We start from the raw sequence: 19,382 nt of genomic DNA on the forward strand, positions 1-19,382 counted from the left end.
GAGGAATTCGAAATCCCAAAGGTAACGTCGGAAGAAGTAAAGAAAGCCTTGGGAGATATGGAAAGGGGGAAGGCAGCTGGGGAGGATCAGGTAACAGCAGATATGTTGAAGGATGGTGGACAGATTGTTATACAGAAACTGGCCACGCTGTATACGCAATGCTTCATGACCTCGAGCGTACCGGAATCTTGGAAGAACGCTAACATAATCCTAATCCATAAGAAAGGGGACGCCAAAGACTTGAAAAATTATAGACCGATCAGCTTCCTGTCCGTTGCCTACAAACTATTTACTAAGGTAATCGCAAATCGAATCAGGAACACCTTAGACTATAGCTTTCATTGATTACGAGAAAGCGTTTGATTCTGTCGAAACCTCAGCAGTCATGGAGGCATTACGGAATTAGTGTGTAGACGAGCCGCATGTAAAAATACTGAAAGATATCTATAGCGGCTCCACAGCCGCCGTAGTCCTCCATAAAGCAAGCAACAAAATCCCAATAAAGAAAGGCGTCAGGCAGGGAGATCCGATCTCTCCAATGCTAATCACAGCGTGTTTACAGGAGGTATAGAGAGACCTGGATTGGGAAGAATTGGGGATAAAAGTTAATGGAGAATACCTTAGTAACTGCGATTCGCTGATGATATCGCCTTGCTCATTAACTCAGGGGACCAATTGTAATAAATGCTCACTTACGTGGGGAGGCAAAGCAGAAGAGTGGGTCTAAAAATTATCTGCAGAAAACTAAAGTAAGGTTTAACAGTCTCGGAAGAGAACAGCAATTTACCATAGGCAGTGAGGCACTGGAAGTCGTAAGGGAATACGTATACTTAGGGCAGGTAGTGACGGCGGATCCGGGTCATGAGACGGAAATAATCAGAAGCATGAGAATGGGCTGGGGTGCGTTTGGCAGGCTTTCTCAGATCATGAACAGCAGGTTGCCTTTACGCCTCAAGAGAAAAGTATATAATAGCTGTGTCTTACCAGTACTCACCTACAGGGCAGAATCTTGGAGGCTTACGAAAAGGGTTCTACTCAAATTGAGGACGACGGAACGAGCTATGGAAAGAAGAATGATAGGTGTATCGTTAAGGGATAAGAAGAGAGCAGATTGGGTGAGGGAACAAACGCGAGTAAATGACATCTTAGTTGAGATCAAGAAAAAGAAATGGGCATGGGCTGGACATGGAATGAGGAGGAAGGGTAACCGATGGTCATTAAGGATTACGGACTGGATCCAAGGGAAGGCAAGCGTAGCAGGGGGCGACAGAAAGTTAGGTGCGCGGATGAGATTAAGAAGTTTGCAGGGACGGCATGGCCACAATTAGTACATGACCGGGGTTGTTGGAGAAGTTTGGGAGAGGCCTTTGCCCTGCACTGGGCGTAACCAGGCTGATGATGATGATGAATTCATACAGGCAAGAGCAAGGTGGATTGAAGTGGATTAAGGGCGGTGCAAAATAGGGTAAGGAGGATGAAGCAGGATTAAAGTGGATTAAACTAGTTTTGGTGGAATAAGATGACTTAAGGCGGATTAAGGTTGGTACAAATAATGGCAAGGTTGATTGAGGTGCACTTTTAGCTTAAGGTGATAACTTAAACAAGCAAGTGCTCATGCTTGCATTTTCAAATTGCGCAAGTAAACTTAAATGTTTGTCAACATTGTACTCCACGGCAGCTTGCTAGCCGAGCCAGTCGCTACGCTGGTCCACGACTCCCTCCCCCCCCCTCTCCACCGCGCTTATCTCGCCCCCTTCTTTCTATCACCACTCGCGCAGTTGCTCAGCTGCACGCTACGATTTTATTGTGGCCTATAAGTCGGATTCCTTTAAAGGGGCCCTGAGCCACATTTTATCGAAGTGGACAAAGGCATTTCAATTAAATATAGGCAATTTCAGAAACACTTTTTCATAAGAAGTACTTCAATGCGTTCAGCAGAAGCGAATTTACTCGCAATCAAACACGGCCTCCACTGTGCTCCCAGTTCCTACTTCAATGCGCTGCACTGCGAAGTCTACGGCGCAGTGAGGTGTGCCCACAATTCTCTGCCTTCTAAATGTAACGCTGGCGCGCAGTCCAAATTTGATTTTGGAGATGCCACGACTTCCACCTTTTGTGCCTACGACGCGCTGACCATTAGCTCATCTAGATGCAGTGCGCCTAACCAGTGGACTCGGGGCAGCATCCTGCGGCCGCGGTTGTATGTACGCCATGTAACCGACTGCAGCGCGATGTCAGCTATCCGCCAATGGCAGCAGTCTAAGGGGATGAGGAATAAAAGCATCAAGAAGGAACTGAGGCCAGCGCTCTTTGTCAAAAAGAGGGCGTTTGAGAGAAAGGTGACTTCGCGATCCGCGTGCGAGCACCACTCACTGCGTACCACACCAACACTTGGCTGAGAAGTCCGCCACGGCGCATGCTACCCGCGGACTATGTTATTTCACCAAGCTCGAGGGGTTGTTCAGGGCCACTTTTAGACAAAACCTATTATGCCCCATGAAACGAAAAATCCGGCGTCCATTGTTACATTTGGATGGCAAGAAAACTAACGTGACCGATCGATGAATTCACGTTCTCGGCGCTGAGCTAGGTGCGGCTCGCACTGCGAAAGCCCATGGGGAACAGCCACGTGGTCGGCCGTAATCAGCCTACGCGCTGCACCGAAAGAAGACAGCACGCCGGCCCACGCGTTTCAGTGAGATCACAGCTGGAACGGGGCGCTCACTTCGTGCTCATGCGACGGGGAGGTGTAAATGCCTCCCGACTCGCGGGCGGCTGTTAAAGGTATGGCAACTGCTCTCTTCGGTAGTTTCGGTTCTCGAAGTTAAATTGTCCGGAATTTATCATGATGCAGAAAGTAGCAGTGTTAGGTATTTGGATATCAAAAAACGGTTATTCTTGGATGATTGGCTTCAAGTATTGCATTAGAATCAATCATCATGACTATGTGCTTAGCGTGCTGTTTTCACCCTATGGCAGTCTCTGGTGAAGATGTACGGGACAGCTCCCGAAAATATTGCTACGTCTATTTTGGAAAGGGTTCATGCGAGACCAACGGGATTTTACTTTCATGATTTCGCATCTTAGATACTCTGCTTATCTAAATGTTTTCCTGTTTTTACAGTTTTGTGTGAACGGGGGTTAACTGTAATTGCTCGACGTTTTGTCATATGGAATAATATGGCTGTTCATTGCTAATATAAACCTAGCCGCAGCAGCAGAAGAAGAAACCCTTTCTGCAACAGTTCAAAGTGTCGCATGTCACTGACAGGGCATTACGGGGTGGTTAGTTTTCACGAAATCTGATACGCCTCTAGTTCACAGCGGTGCGCGTAAGTATTCGAAAATACTTCTTTCATTTATGCCTATTAGTTAGAGATAATGTACGGGGGAACTTTGCATGGGCGCTGTGAGTAAATTGATCAGTCAAGTGCAGGTGCTAATGATGAGGCAGGAAAATGTAAATTCAGGTTGCCTTAGCACCAGTTCTTAATGCTAAGCCCCATTGGCGCCAACAATCCGTCCATTATAGCGTAAATGACGACATTCACAAAATACCGGTGGTCGCCAATTAAAATATTTATGGAAACATAAACACTCACTCGCTCGTGCCACTGTATACCCCGGTGTAGTGTGCTATTGTACCAACTTCCATCGAAACAAAGGAGTTCAAATAAGGATCCTGTAAATATAGCACAAAGATTTCCTGTAAATATGTGAATGGGGACAACACATTTAGAGAACGGAACTAATGAAACGTTAATTAACTTTGAGTACTACGCCGGACCAACTGTTGCAAGATTATGCGACAATAAAAGCTGCACTGTACCATGCACTGAATCCATAAATAGGAATTGAATCATCCATTGTGCTGCCTTTTAGGGCAGGATGCCTACTAGAAAAAATTGTTGTTTAGGAAAAGCACAAGAATATTCTTAGTAAACTTGTCCAGAACATCTTTGTAGGCAAATTGAAGTGTTATTTATAACATGTAAAATTTCTCAATATAACATTTTTAACAATTCGTAACAGATGTGGTTGTGAGGCCAGCATTTAGAACTCAAATTGCGCTCGCTCTCAAATGATTTTTCGCAGTTACATATGAGTAACATGATCTGAGCAACGAACCGAAACTAACGAGATGGGAGGAAAGCTGAAAGAAAAATGCACAAAAAACTTGTTTTTAGTTGTCAATCCTGGCTATAAAAATCAAGCCATATCAAACCTTTTTGGACGTTTGTTGCCCAGCCAGATATGTGTGAAGTAAGCATGACAGCGTCTTTGAAAACTCTTTATAAGAAAAGTAGATATGCTTATTAGAGTACGGAACAGATGCTGAAAATTGGTTTAGCGAAAGTTTTAAGAAAGTTATCAGCTGCACCAATTCGAATAAATATTCAGGAGAGGTAAAATTAGTCAGATCTGTAGTTTATATGCTTCTGGTTCATGCATTCTGCATGACTTAGGCAATGGTGTGGCTCATTATTTCTCCAGCTTGTTTGAGTGATTGGTACTGTAGCGGGATGCCCTCACATTGAAGTGACCAGTAAAGCGGAAGAGAAGTTTTTGTTGTGTAAAGGCCATGTTCTATTCTGACTAGTTTCAAATTATCAAGTGTGTATTTCTTGACATTGCTGAAGTGACTGAGAGCCTTAGATAGAGCAAACTCGAGAATCACTAGGTCCAAGTCGTACCCTTGAAACGCTCGTTAAGGGAAGACATCGCTCGGCGCAGTGCCAAGATTTAAATTTGTTTCCATCCAGTGTACTGATCCCTCCTTGCACATCAATAACCAAACAGCAACGTATTTGTTGAAAAGCTGCTATCCCCTGGTTTCTCGTGCATGGTAACTATCGCGGATTGATTCCTGACAAACCTTCCTGTCCTTCGCCTTCGCACTCCCATCTTGGTGATATTGTAGCCACTCGTGCAAATGAGCAAGCTACCGTGCATATACATACACAAAAAGACAATCTTGTACTTATTTTAGCACTTGAAAAGCCAAGAGAGCGTAAAGAACATGTTTTAGGCGTAGGGTGTCGCCAATGTGAGAACTTGTGCCTATCACATCTGTGATAGGGATAAACTGTTATCAATGATTTTTTGGCTTACCCCTTCTTCGAACACTAATTACCGAAAAAAGAAAGAACAGACAAAAGGCCAAAAATAATCCTTTTAAAGAAAGAAGATTGCGTCTTCAACTTGGCGTGCAGCTTCAAACTGACAACAAAAAAATGTGGAGGAATTACATCCTTTAGTGTGCTACAGGAGAACTGCTTCCCTTGCGTTTTCCTTTGGGCTCAAAAAAATCTTGTCTCATAGTTTGAATATCATGCGTGACCAACTATCGGGATCTTCATGTTACGCTTTAGCGGAGCAAATACGGAGAATATGTGATACCCTTTCGGTTCGCTACGCATGATTGCTTAGTTTTTTACGGTGTCTGTCCTCAGTACTGAGTATGCAATGTCTACTCATCATGGTTGATTGCTGAGCAGGAGATTGAGCGGCAACTGATTGTAACAGAAATGCTACATGCGCATGCCCCAGTAAACCGAGAAACATCTTGCAACGTACACCACGTTGTTTTTTTTTTCTTATGTTTCGTGTAAACCCGTGCGCGCAAATGTAAGGATTCCAAAGCGCGCACCCAACGCTATGCCGAACTACATCAATGCGAAATCTTATGACGCGACGCTTGCCGGCGGAAATGACACCAAGGAAGCGGTCTGCCTGCGCATCCCATTTCGAAGTAAAATTGTTTGCTTGATATCAGGCGTGCAATCTGGACTAGATGGCAGCGAAAAGTCTCACTCTAGTCGCCACTTGTACTACTGTTTCCGAGAAGACGCAGACCGACTGAACTGTACGCTTTATTTAAAAAGTACGCTTCTCTTATGTGAGTGTGTTAGTTCAGTACGACGAGTTATGACAAGTTTTTATGATTATCATACGTTAGGAAGAGTTGTGTGTATAAAAGCATGCACACAAGAGAAAACTAATTGACGGAAAGAACTCAGTTTCCTTGGTTCATTTTTTATACGCGCAGCTCTTCCTAACATGGCCATGCACCAACCCGCCCACCAAGAAACTTTACAATTTTCTGAGTACATGACGATTAGCAATACAGATCAGTACCGCACGCTGCTATAAAGTTTCATTCTTAGTTTTCCCCTGGCGAGTAGATTAGGTTGCGTGATTTAGGGAGGCCTAAACATGCAAGTTGTTCACTTGCGGATTCTTGGGGAAATTAAAGCCGTGTTAGGAGATTATATTCTTCATTCTTTGTCTGATTCAGTTTGCTCAATAAAGGGCACTGATTGCGATACCGCACTCGAATAAGCAACATTCATCGTTGGACGCTATTTCGATAACATTACTTCGCGGCAAACAGCAAGGGATTGTGTGCGAATCTTCAAGAGGCACGAGAGAAGGCCGCAGGCTAAGCGGCAGTGGAAGAACTGTGATGCGTGACGGAGGAGCTTGCAAACACTGTGGCAAACAAGCAGTGCAGCAGCGGCATAGATGCGGGGTGGCACAGGGACGGCAGCCCGGTGAACGCTTCGTTGAGGAGCAGCGTACCTGTTTGGATAAAGTCACAGGACACTTGACCACATGTTATGGGACGCGCGCATATAACGCCCCTGCAGCGCCGCTGTTGGTTCATTGTTGGTTCCTTGCTCGAATGAATACGCGAACGTCAAGAAAAAATACGATGACTAAGGTAAAGGGCAAGTGTAACACACAAACACACACACAAACACGCACGCACACACACAGACGTAGGGACGCTCACAAAAATAAAATAAAGAAATACGCGCATTTGGCGTGCCAAAATATTGATGTGATTATGAGCTTCAGAAAAGTGGCTAGCCAGGCTTGTTTGTACAAACGCGTACTTAGCAAACAGCTTAAATGACGGGACGCCGAAAAAAAGGGGTGTACTGCGGAATAATATATTTAAATGTTGGGTTTTACATGCCAAAACTACTTTCTGACCATGAGGCACGCCGCAGTGGAGGACTCCAGAAATTTGGACCACCTGAGGTTTTTTACCGCACACCTAAATCTAAGTACAAGTGTCTTTTCGCCCCCGACGAAACGGGGCCGCCGTGACCTGGATTCGATCCCATTTCCTTGACCTCGGGTACACACGTCGGGTACACACGCAGACACTCAGCGACACTGCTCGCCGCCTTTGCTTAGTGATTGTGGTGTCGGGCTGCTAAGCACTACAGATGGCAGAGTTGAATCCCGGCCGCGGCAGTCGCATTTCTTTGGGGGCAAAACGCGAGAACAAACGTGTACTTACATTTAGGTGCGTGTTAAAGAACACCGGGTTGTCCAATTTTTTTGGAATCTCCCACTACAGCTTGCCTCACAATCAGTGGGTGGTTCTGGCATGCTAAATCCCATAATTTAAATATAAAACACACGAAATTCCAAGGCCAATATGAGTGAACAATTATATCGTTTTTTACTGTTCATGTATTAATTAGTTCGAGCATTACCTCAGAAAGCATTCGTTCGATTGTATGAGCTGGGTAGGTATCCTACGCGAAGTATGTAACACATCGGAGAAACTTAGCATAAAATCAGAGAGTGCGGATTTGCGGGCTAGTTGGTTAGTTGCATCAATTGAAGTGATAACGCTGTATGGAACGCTCAAGAAAGACGATAGGACATGCACTAAAGTTTAGGTTTAGGTGAACGTCCTGTCGTCTTTCTTCTCCGTGCCACTCCAGAGCTATGTCTTCAATTGATGCGACCTAGCATAGCCGCTGATGCGGAGCTCTGGAAGCCAGATGTGGAGCGTATATTTTCCTAAATCAATTTTTTTACCACTCAGTGCGCGGAACACAATTATGATAGGCGTCTGACGCCCTTCTGTAGAAACTGCGGTGCTCGTATCACCGTTCTGTCAAAGCTTTGTCTTCTGAGGTTCATTGTGTCGCAAATGTTGAAATTTTACGAGATTGAAACCAGCAATAGATGAGACTGCCCAGCTCTGTTTACGCGCACCAGCAATGAAGAGCGTTTGTTGGCTACACATTATTCAACATACAAGGTATAATTGCTGCAAGAGAAATTTAAAACGAGGGGCTTCATTTTTCGCTACAAGAAATCTGGAACCACAAGACAACGAAAACAAGGAAAACACCGGGGAAATATGCGGGATTTTAATAAAAGACAATAAATACAATGACCACAGCAATATGAGTGGGCGAAAAGATGCCCTGTCGCCAGTGACAGCTCAAGCCACACCTCCCGCATTGTTTGGGGATTACCTGTTTAGCTAAGGTTGCGGCCATCCTTCCGTCAAAATAAGCAGACTGAGATTTATTTGCCCTTCCCATTCATTGGTAACAAATATCTAGACTCTGGCAGCATCAATGGCTTCAGGCAGCACGCCAGGCTTACCTGGCCAGTTGGCTGCACCTACAGCTCGTGCACCATGGCATGCCTATTTTTTAAAATAATCTGCCGCATGATCGACCATGATCACGAATGGCATTGGATAACACTGCCAGGGCCAGATCTATGCTGCGTATACATAAATAAACAAGAATGTGGATGGGGTCGCCACTGAGTGACGGCCGTCGCAATAGCCTAATTGGTAGAGTATCGCGCAGGTAACGGCGAAGGTGCGAGTTTCCCTCCAACGTGCGGGAAGTAGCGTTTTGTGTTCTTACATTTCCCTTTTCCTCAAAATTGTACATTTCCATTGAGACAAAGTGTCTAAACTCCAGATATTCTTTTTTTTGTGCCTTCAATCACAGTTGGATCAGAGAGACTGTGCGCCTCAGTACACGTTTTCTGTCGCCTGATATTTTCCGTTGGCCCTGGCATTCGGGCCAGTGACCTGCATGACAAATAGCTATAAACGGTGTAAGCATCACCTTCACTACCAATATCGACAAAGAGATTCTAGCTTATGCGTTATGACTCACGAGTCCAGTGCTTGTCGGAAATTTTGTTGTGCCTTCCTCATCTCCAACGTGTTGAGACAGGTGCACCATCTTGCCTTTGTCTATGATCTCGTAGTGGGCAACACCTGCGAAAATATTTTTTAAATCGAGAATGGACAGGTTTAAATCGAGGTATACACAGTGAGTCCTAGCGGATATTATCAACGCTATTAATTCGAAAAAAATGTGACGCAATAAACAAACATGAGCCTCATGGCATTCGGTCGTTTTTCGTCTCTCGCCATGAATACAACTTTTGTTTATATTTATGTGGGGATACAGAAAGTACATATTTACCTTGTTTGTAACCTTTAAATTATGGGCACATCTTCCGATGGCATGACTGGTATTACATCTTAAAACAACCTATTTAGTCGTCTACATTGTGGTATGTTCTGCATAAATAGTTTTTACACTCTTATTGATTACTAATAGCAAACAGTGCAACGTGATTCTGCGCCTACGTGCTGCGACAGAAGTGACACTTAAGTAAATTGAACAAACCAAGTCCGTTTATTGTCTGAATCACCAAACACCTCGTCACTGCATCAGGCTGCACTATTACGAGTATCACGCAGTTCTCAATCAGCGGAAGCCAACACCAACATCTGGCCACTAAGGGCCAGTTGCTGTGTGATGAGAGAAATTGTTTATTTCAGTTGTGAAGTTGTGTCATGTCTCCAGCATTTAGATCGTGTTATCTGCAAATAAAAGAAATAGCTACTGCGCCTACGCCTTTTGCTGCGCTGGCGCCTCTCTTTACAACCAAAACACTTTAATTTCACATGTGACCTACTGCAATGTTTTGCTGTCAACTATGACGTCATCATATCAGACCCAGTGGAAACCATGACAGCGGACATGCATACGACACGGACGAACAAATGTAACCTGCTCGAAATTTTTGTATTCAACGCGATTTTTAGGCTTTTCCTGGATAATGGATAAATAAAGTCGAATCATCACACAAGCCTACAATACACGGCGCCCCACTAGGGCCTCTGCGTCAGCAGGTGCCTCTTGGTTTACGACACTATGGACCCGAGCAACTGGGGTTTGTATCCTTCGTCCCTAACCGTGTGTGGTCGAGCTGTGTCCAGCAGAACGAATACGGCAGATTGAGCCTGTGCTGAGTACTTAAACCTTCCAAAAGCCTCTTGGTGATGGCGGCACAGTCCTTTGGCGTTTCGGCACGTAAAACTAGGGCTCAATTTAGTGCAACAAACCTGTAAATGCTGAAAGGTACAAGTAAGCTCGCATGATATTTTTTGGTCGTCTTTGTGTCTCAGTGGAAGAACCTTCCGGCGCTGAGACGAATATGAAAGAACTTGAAAAAGAGGGTTCCAGCGAAACACAAAGGACGCGCGCACAAGGAAAATGCGCTAGACATGGACTGCTTCGTCCATCCAAATCTAACGCTGTTTCCTTGTGTGCGCTTCTTTTGTGTTTCGCTGGAACCCACTCTTTGAAGTTCATCATGCACCTACTGGTCCAGAAGCCTGCGCTATGCATTGTAAAAGTTGCTTTTAAATGCCATGTTGGAGTGTTAGCGCAGAGCTACTCAGCGAATCAACAGCCACGTTCGAGCGCATCAATAGAGGTATTGAGGCCTACAAAGGAAAGCCAGCTCATCGGCTACAGTCACGCACCGCCCAACGGCTCTTTCACAATACTTTAGTGAAATCGACCTGTCTCGATCATACTCGTTAACAGCAGAACCCCACAGCAGCTGCACTTCCGTCACGGGCGCCGAATACGAAGGGGCCCAGGATTGAATTGTTGACCTTATGCTGGTCTCTGTGCGGCACTAGGTGGCTGGTTCATTTCCCCGCCGCGGTACTGGCACTAGAAAATGTGATGGAGGCAGAAATGCTTGTGCGCCTTCCTTTGTTTTGCATGCTTTGCGCATAGAAAAACGTCACCAGCTGGCCAAAATAAATTTTGACTCCCCCAGTTGATGTGCCTCATGCTCAGATGGTAGCATTAGATGTAAAGCACACAGGGTAATTTATTACGACGGATGCCTTAAGTGGTTCATTGCAACGGCTCATACCTAAAATACGCTGCGCCTATTGAAGTGGTGCAAAAATATCATCGTCAGCAAGGGCTCCTACACCCGTAAGCAAGCAAAGTTCCAACGGCTCATACACCTCGTTAGCAATGGCTCATACCCCCATAAGCAACCAAAATGCGATGGCTCATACCCTCTTAAGGCGGAGGCTACCAACACCCAGCAAAGTGAAGCGAATAGTGCATGCATCCGCTGAAATCACCCATGCAGCTCAATGGACAGAATACGTTTCACTAAAAAAGAAGCTCAAACGTAGCATCAAAACCATCCAAAACGAACCAAACAGCGTTGCATACCTCACCTTGAAGAATGCATAAGGACAAGTTTGCTTGCCAAGCGAGAAACAAGTTAGTATGTGCGAAGCGGCAGAAGCAAGGCAATTGACCGTCATCGCAGCTTTCCCCTCCTGAAAGTATCATCAGGTTTTTTCGCCGAGGAAAGAAGAAGAAGATAGGAAGAACAGTTAAGAGTTTCTGCTGACGTCCCTGCGTGTTCCACGTCGGGGACATCCACCTCTCATGCCATGCCACCTTGAACATCTAGGACTCCCCCGAAGGCCCACGTCTTCGATGTTGGGGTCTCTACGGAGAATGCTCCCGAGACCGTCGTCGACGCGACGGCCTCAATGGTTGTCCTCTGTGAGGTCTACTGCGTTCAGCACATGGGAGGCCTCAACTTTCAAGTCACCGTCAAGAGCATGGCTTGGATGACTCTAATCGTCGATGCTGGCAGCCTTGTCATCGGTGGCGAGCGGTGATCAAAGGCAGAGAACTGGGCTAGTTGGTGTGTCATCATTATTCAAAAGACTAGCGCAAAATAGCAGGGACAAAGACAGAGAAGACGACAGGACGAGCGCTCGTCCTCTCGTCTTCTCTGTCTTTGTCCCTGCTATTTGTGCTAGTCTTTTGAATAATGGCGAGCGTTGTCCTGTCGTTCCCGTCAGCCTGCAGGTCACCACCGTAACCTGCCTCTTTTTGCCGTCCTTAGTTCCGAACGAAGTCCTCAAGCAGGCACTATCACCATACGGCAAGGTTCTATCTGTCAACGCTGGTCTTATGAGCGGACGGCGTGGCGTGCTCACAGGCACACGCTTCGTTCGTAAGGAAGTGAGTACTACAACCGCGGTCCCCAATTATCGGCGAGTCTCTGATCATCGTGTAACGTTTGACTACTACGGCTTGCAACGCGTGTGTCGTCGGTGTAGTTCAAGCGACCACTACCGCGCACAGTGCACCGGAGCGTTCTGTGGCTGTTGTGGTGTCCATGGCCAGGAAAGCGACGGATGTGACCATACTTGTCGGTGGTACGGGGATGGTCACCCTACGGTTGCGTGCACTGAGCGGCGTTCATACTTGGATGCTGCTGGTGGAGTCTTTCCACCCTTACCACCGGCGGCAGCTGCGGTTGCGACTGCGCGTGACGCATTGAGCAAAGAAAATGCCCTGACGCCACATCAACCAGCATCGACAAATGGAAAATAAGAGGCGTGCAGCTCGGGAAGTCACAACGCGCCATGTTAGCTGGCCTCCTGTACTGAAAAAGAAACCCGTGACGTGGCGAATCGCAACACGCCATGTTCGCCGGCCTTCCAAGCAGAGCAGGACACGCATGCAGTGGCCGACAACTCCCCCACTCCGGCTGCTACTGTCAGTCCTCCTCACTGCAGCGAGGCTTTAAACACAGAAAAAATACCTGATCTTGCGATTACTATGGTCGATACAACCACGAAATCTGCTGTGGCTTCATCCGCCTCAGTTACATTGCCTACAACGCCGCATCCGGTACATCTGAATGAGCCCCCGGCTGCCGAAGTTTTCGGCGGCGATGAAATCAATCCCATCGCCCTACCGCTACCGACATCTTCCTCATCAGAGAACAGCTTCAGCCTCGGAATTGATAGCAGCGGGGAACTCTCGCCAAGCCTGGATGAACTCGACATATAAATGGCGGCCCCACGAGACGTGAAGCGTTCCCATGCGTAAGCTTCTGGCTCGGACGGTGGCCCAGATCGCAGTACCGAGTTACAGCGGCCCAAAAAACCTCGCCTTCTTCGAGAGCGTCGAAGAAGTGACGTGTGCACTGCGTAACCCCCGGACTTATTCTCGGGACACCAACTTGGAGAACACGACCAGGTCAGTTTGGTGATACTTTTAATTAAACATGGAGGACACCTTGAACGTTATTTATTTAAACGCACAAGGGTTCCGAAGTCCTGCAAAACAAGCCCAAATTATCAGCGTGGCCCGCGCAAAAAAAAAAAAAATGTGATATACTGTGTTTGCAAGAAACAAATTTTTTCATGATAAGACATGTCCTTACTTTCAAAAGCATGTTTAACCTAGACTGTTTTTTCTCATTCGCAACATCAAGCTCTAGTGGAGTTGGTATTATTATTTCAACAGAAGTCTCTCGTGAGATCGTCACGTCTTCTTTGATGGGACAGCGCGAATATTGGCATTTGAGGGCGTACTATATTAATTTAGGTAACGAATTTTGTGGATATATGGACCCTCGCAGGCCATTAAGTCCAACGATATTTTCGCGGCCTGGACGTGTACTTCCTGGAGGTTTGTCACGTGGTGCCTGTTGAGGATTTTTACTGCGTCTCAGACAGCCGAGCAGATGTGCAAGGCCCCGACTGGGGTCGCCCTGATTGGAAGGCACGGGAGTTGCGTCACCTTGTCCAGCACGTTTCGTTGCTGGATACAGATCGATCTTTTCACGGTTCTTTATTTTCCTGGACGTGGTGACGCGGCGTGTCGCCAAGCAGGTTAGAGCGTACCTATTTGCCAAGATATTTAGCTCGGTATGTCACCCGATCTGATTTGATAACATTACCTTCATCCCCTGTTTAGAGTTCCGATCACAGACCACTTAAACTCGAAATTCGCTTCCCTACTTCCTCATCAGTAAAACCTTAGCGCCTAGACATTCGCGTTCTACATGACGCGCGCTAACGCTCTTTTTGTGATGAGTCTTGCACGCCTCTGTTTCTAGATCTGACGCAGTGTCATGTGACGCGTTCAAGGTGCCGTGGCATCTGCATCGTTCAGTTGAAGGACGTGCACTCACACAACGTATGTCGGAAGAGCTTGCGGATACTGCAACGAAGTTCTGTATTGCATTTCGGGTCAATCTACGGATGCCGTTGATGCGGTCATGGCAGCGTGCGCTACTGAAGCGTTTCCAACGCCTCATCGCAGCGTCGTCTTTGTCAGGTGCTGCTTGGCGGTGCAGACGTAATCCGTGTGCACACCCTGAAGTTCTGCTGTTTTCAAGAAACTCGCTTTTTAGACAGGCGAATGCATTCGGTTCTACGGCCGCAAGAGCACTTTCTGTTACGTCGCCTCCCACGTGTGATTATTCGCTCTTTTTGACGCATTTCGAAAACATGCCGCGTACAACTATGCAAATAGATCCTGGCTTTCGAGGATTTCGTGCAATGCTTAGTCGGCTGCCTCAGGTTCCACCTGCGGCAGCTGACCGTCTTTGTGCACGACAATGACCGGATGAAGTCAAGGCAACATTATTTTCCCTGAAGCGTGGCTTGGCCCCAGGGTCAGATGGGTTATCCGTTGAGTTTTATCTAACGTTCAGGGAAGATATTGGTGCCACTTTCGTATCTGCTATCAGCCGCTCCTTTGAGAACCTTTATGTTCCGTCCAGTTTTTGCGATGGCCGTATTGTGGTGATAGCTAAACACGATCCATCAGCAGTTCGTCGAGAGGAATGGAGGCCAATCACGCTTCTCTCAACGTTGACAACAAAACCTTCACAACTACTGCCACCCTGCGTTTGGAAAGCCTGATGCCTTCCTTACTAGGACACCATCATGCATGCTCAGTCTCTGGCAGAAAAATACACAGTCTTTCGTTCGTTACGCATGACATAATGACATGCATGGTGACCAGGTCAGCACGCGGTCTCTTAGTTTCACTAGATCAAAAAAGGGCATTTGATCGCCTTGAACATAGGTACATATTTAGTGTACTGACCTCGTTCTGCTTTTTCTCAAATTTTGTTGAACACATTAGTAAGGCTTATTCAAATATCCGAAGTACATTGTTCCTTGATGGTCATAAAAGTGCACCATTTGCCGTTAATCGTGGTGTTCGTCCACGGTGCGCTCTACCCAAGTAATATTTCTGATCAGCCTTGAGCCCTTTCTGCGCTCACTAGTGAGAGACCCTTGCGTGTGCGGTCACCCACTGCCTTGCAGCGGTGTTGTGAATGTGGCAGCATTCGCTGATGACATGAGATTATATCTCAGTAATGAAGGTAGCTTAACCCATAGCCTTCGAATTTTCATTGATTACAGAAATATTTCAGTTTCTGCGCTAAATTTTTCAAAATGTAGTTAATTGTTCATTGGTTCACCGCAGGCACGCCTAAGTCCTTTTTTCAGTCTACAAAAGAGATATTCTCTTCGTATTTTAGGCCTTGATTATACCTATGATGGCATATCAGACTCTGTGTGGCTCTCAATTCTTGAAGATGTAAGGCGAAATATCCAAGAAGTTCAAGGGTATAATTTACTCTATTGGAAAGAAGGTACTTAGCACAGTCTGTATTTTGCGGCTGCGCGTTGTAGGTTTCTCACCATGTACAGCCACCATTACGGATTACTAGGTCCTTGCAGTCCTTTCTCGATTCCTTCTTCTGGTCGGGCCGTACAGCACTTCTCTGTCGCGCGGCGCTTGTGCAGCCACGCTCTCGCGGTGGGTTCGCGTTCCCATCAGTGTCTGTCCGCTTCCGGCTGCTTTCTCTGCGATTTCTGCTCCGCCTGTTACAGCGTCATCAGTGTCCTGCGCGTGAACTCGATTGGTATTTCCTTGGCGCAAAATATTCATTACATGTTACCGGGGGTGCACTTAAATCGCGGACCAAATGTTTTACACGCACATACATTTTACTGTACGGCCGTGGCATTTTATCGCCCCATACAACAGGTACGTCCTAATGTAGACGTTCTCGAAACCCGTGTAGTAGACGCTATGGCAGCCTTACTGCTTCGTCTAGTTCCCCGAACGCGCCTCGCATGTTCCAATAATGTGTCATGGGATGCGATAACGCAGTCATTCCTGCCAGGCCACCCACGTGACTTCATGTGGCGTCTAGGGTGGCAAGGGATTCCAACTGGTGACAGGCTAGATTGGCAGGGCGTTGTCTCATCTTCGCGGTGTCCGAATCGCCCCCTTCAAGAATCCAATAAACATGCGCTACTGCACTGCGTCGTTGCCGGTATATTCGGGAGGGCCCGCTATACTGTTTCTGTGGCCTTGGAGTTAACCACTTTATTACACCTGGTCGCTACTCACGTGCTGCTTCGGGCGACTTTAATTGCTGCGGGGGCCTTTTGTCTATGGCGTAAGCGGTGCGAGGCAGTTGCCGTGGGACGTCGTTGCCGCGCTTTCTTTCCACTTCTGGCGAGGCTTTACTCTGAGCAACTGTCGCTTCTGCCAGAGGAGTTGTTCTTCCTTGGAGAAGAAGAGCTGCTTCGACAGTGGTCATGCTGTTTCCTGTGTGTGGCTCATGGATGCGTATGGCTTAATTTTCTACCAGCCTAGTTCTTGTAGCCAGGCCATCAGAAGTATTGATTTATTGTGCATAGAATAAAGGTGCCCGGGTTTTCTTCTTGTGTGTGTGCTCTCGTATACATGACCATTTTTGTATACACACATCTCGTGCAAAATTGTGTAAAGTGTTCTGTCCCATCATCATTGTACATAACCATTGTGCACACTGTATATATGGAACATCTTTTGTACATGTGACATTTAGTGTATGTGCAACTGTGCTTTTGCGTGGGTATATGTGTTTTACTTTAGTGAGTGAGGACTTGGACATTACTTTGAAAACGTGCCGTGTTTCGTGTTTTATATGTTATCGTCCTCGCGAAATTGTGCCGGGATTGTAAGTCAGTGTTCATATCGTCTCTTGTCGAAACAAACTTATTCTAAACACAGAAGGGAAACGTCGTTGGGGCGTGTCCGACTCCTCTATTCGAATGTGCAAGGGTCAACCAAGGGTCGAAAAGAAGCCGAAGAACCCGAATGGCGAAGGCAGCAAGGCCACGATGCAAAACAGCAACGACGAATGGAGGCCAAAGCTCGCAGACGACGGCTTTCTAAACGTTTTCTTCAAACTGAGACTTGTTATGTCTTACCTCAGGAAGAAGAATAAAACAAAGATTTAGGAGGGAACGGCACTGCGTGTCTTTTCTTCGCTTCAATGGCGCAGTCGGCGAACAGCCAAGTTTTAGACGAACCAGCGTTAAGCAGAGGGCTTCAGAAAAAATATTTCTCTTCCATCGACAGGACTTCAGAGCGGAACCGCAATCCCACGGATTCAAGAAGTGCACTTTGTCATGACCGTATATTTGTAGGCTGACGCTACCACCCCGCTCAAACATCCCACTTCTTTGCCGCATGCGCAAGAGGAAGAATGTATCACTACTTGCACCCACCACCGCAGTGACCGGCCACAGTGGCCACGTATACTTGCCAGGCCGCCACAGAGACTCACGGATTGAGCAACGCTGTTGATGTTACCCATGATATATGTGAGCTGTCACAACAGCTGAAAGCTATGACCAGCTGTTTATTAACGACATTGTTCTTCTAACTAATACAACTTCTTCCGAGACAAGAGCTCTCAAATTCAATGGTTTCCAAGAAAACCATACGTTCCTGATACGAACCGTTGATTCCTTAGGCAAACATTGTGCTTGCACTGAAAACGTCTGCAGATCGTTTGCTGAAAGAAACTACGATATGCCTCCAAAGCCTGGCAAGGGTACTCCTGAAAGCACAAAAGCATGGGGCCCAGTCGGCTAGCTGAGCTTCGCAGTGACGAAATCGCGCGAATGACGGCATGACGCATGGCGAAGTGCGTGTGTTCGCCAAAAAATACGAAAAATGAAATTTTGTACTGTTCATTATTGATATAAAAATTGTGCTAATTATTTAACTACTCTCATTCTCAGAGAAAAAAAAAACTGCGTAGTCGTGTCTATGGTAACGTTGACATTAGGCGGCTTCAACCCCATGGCGGTTGCATCATTACCGACTTTCGTGAGATTGAAGTCGTCGTAATAGGCTAGAATCGACAGTGATTCTATGAGGCTGGTCATCATGAATAACACTATACTAGACTGCGAGGTTTCAGTCTATTGTAGTAAGTGTGGGGGTTTGCTCGATTTAGAGCACATGCTGTGGCGTTGCTTGGCGTTGGCCGGTGATGGCTCTCGAGGAGAACAATGGTGGCAGGGGATGCAGCACAGTGAAGTGCTGGCCGACCAACTCAGGGCTGTCCAGAGGGCCCGTGTGACGGCAGAGGGGCGAGGCCTCTGTACTGTCCTGGGAGCGGCCCGCATCAGTCCCAGACTGAGCCCTCAGGACCGAAATAAATTTCTTCATACCATACCATATGAGGCTGGTGAGCGGGAAAAAAAAGCTGAAGCTTGCAGCAGGCCTCAGGAGAAGGAGGAGGATGAATGAACGCTTATTTTGTGAAACAGCGAGAAAGTGTTCTTTCTTCGCCCTAGGTGGGCGAAGATGTGATTGGTCTTAGTCCAGAAAGCCGTTGGCTAATGCCGCAGCCCGGTCTCGGTCCACCAGACCTCGCTGATCTTCCAGGCTCTGTGCCTTTAACATTGCCTCCCACGTTTTTTCGATGTCTTGTAGCGGTTCAGGGGCATCATCTTGAGTGTTGTTCTCGTGGTGTGGGCACACCAGCACGATGTGTTGTAGGGTGTCTGGTACCTCACAATATCGGCACAGGTATGAGAATTCGGTGGGGTGGATTCGGTGCATGATAATTCCATGGACATAAGTATTCGTTTGTAGTCTCCGGAGGGCGGTGGCTTCTTCCTTGCTTAATTTTGGATGTGGTAGAGGATATTTTCTTCTTTCCAGTCGGTAATGTTGCAATATTACGGCGTAATTGATGGGGATGTCCTTCACCCTCGTCGCTTTCCGGAGACCATGTGGCAGGAAATCCCGGCTGGTATGCTCTCGGGCGACAGCATGTGCTGCTTTGTTTCCTGCCAGACGTTCGTAGCCTGGGGTCCGACGTAGGTTTTGGGTAGCTCTTGGCGTCTTGTTATTTCTTTCAGAATCTTCACTGCTGCGGCAGAAATTCGGCCTTTTCGTAGGTTTCTACATGGCGTTTGCGAGTCGCTCAAGATGATTGCTGTGTGTTTGCATGTGGCGATGCCGAAGACGATGGCCACTTCCTCCGCCGTTTCTGGATTTCTGGCCGGTATGGTGGCAGCGATTAGCTCCTTCTCTTGGTTGTTGGTCACAGTAATTGCGCATGCTCTTCTACCTGGGTATTTTGCC

General features: G+C 46.9%; 1 protein-coding gene across 4 annotated transcripts in view; it reads right to left on the reverse strand.

The window, feature by feature from the left end:
- LOC139056987 (uncharacterized) overlaps positions 1-19,382 on the reverse strand; it is a 246,879-nt gene that overhangs the window by 105,081 nt on the left and 122,416 nt on the right. For all 4 annotated transcript variants that reach the window (XM_070534770.1, XM_070534769.1, XM_070534772.1 and 1 more), the window contains exons 5-6: positions 8,952-9,055; positions 3,603-3,682 (exon numbers count right to left, since the gene is read on the reverse strand). In XM_070534770.1, the coding sequence (XP_070390871.1) occupies positions 3,603-3,682; positions 8,952-9,055 (184 nt within the window). The remainder of the gene's footprint in view (positions 1-3,602; positions 3,683-8,951; positions 9,056-19,382) is intronic.

The sequence above is a fragment of the Dermacentor albipictus genome, chromosome 3 (assembly GCF_038994185.2).
Source record: "Dermacentor albipictus isolate Rhodes 1998 colony chromosome 3, USDA_Dalb.pri_finalv2, whole genome shotgun sequence".
NCBI classification, from domain to species: domain Eukaryota; kingdom Metazoa; phylum Arthropoda; class Arachnida; order Ixodida; family Ixodidae; genus Dermacentor; species Dermacentor albipictus.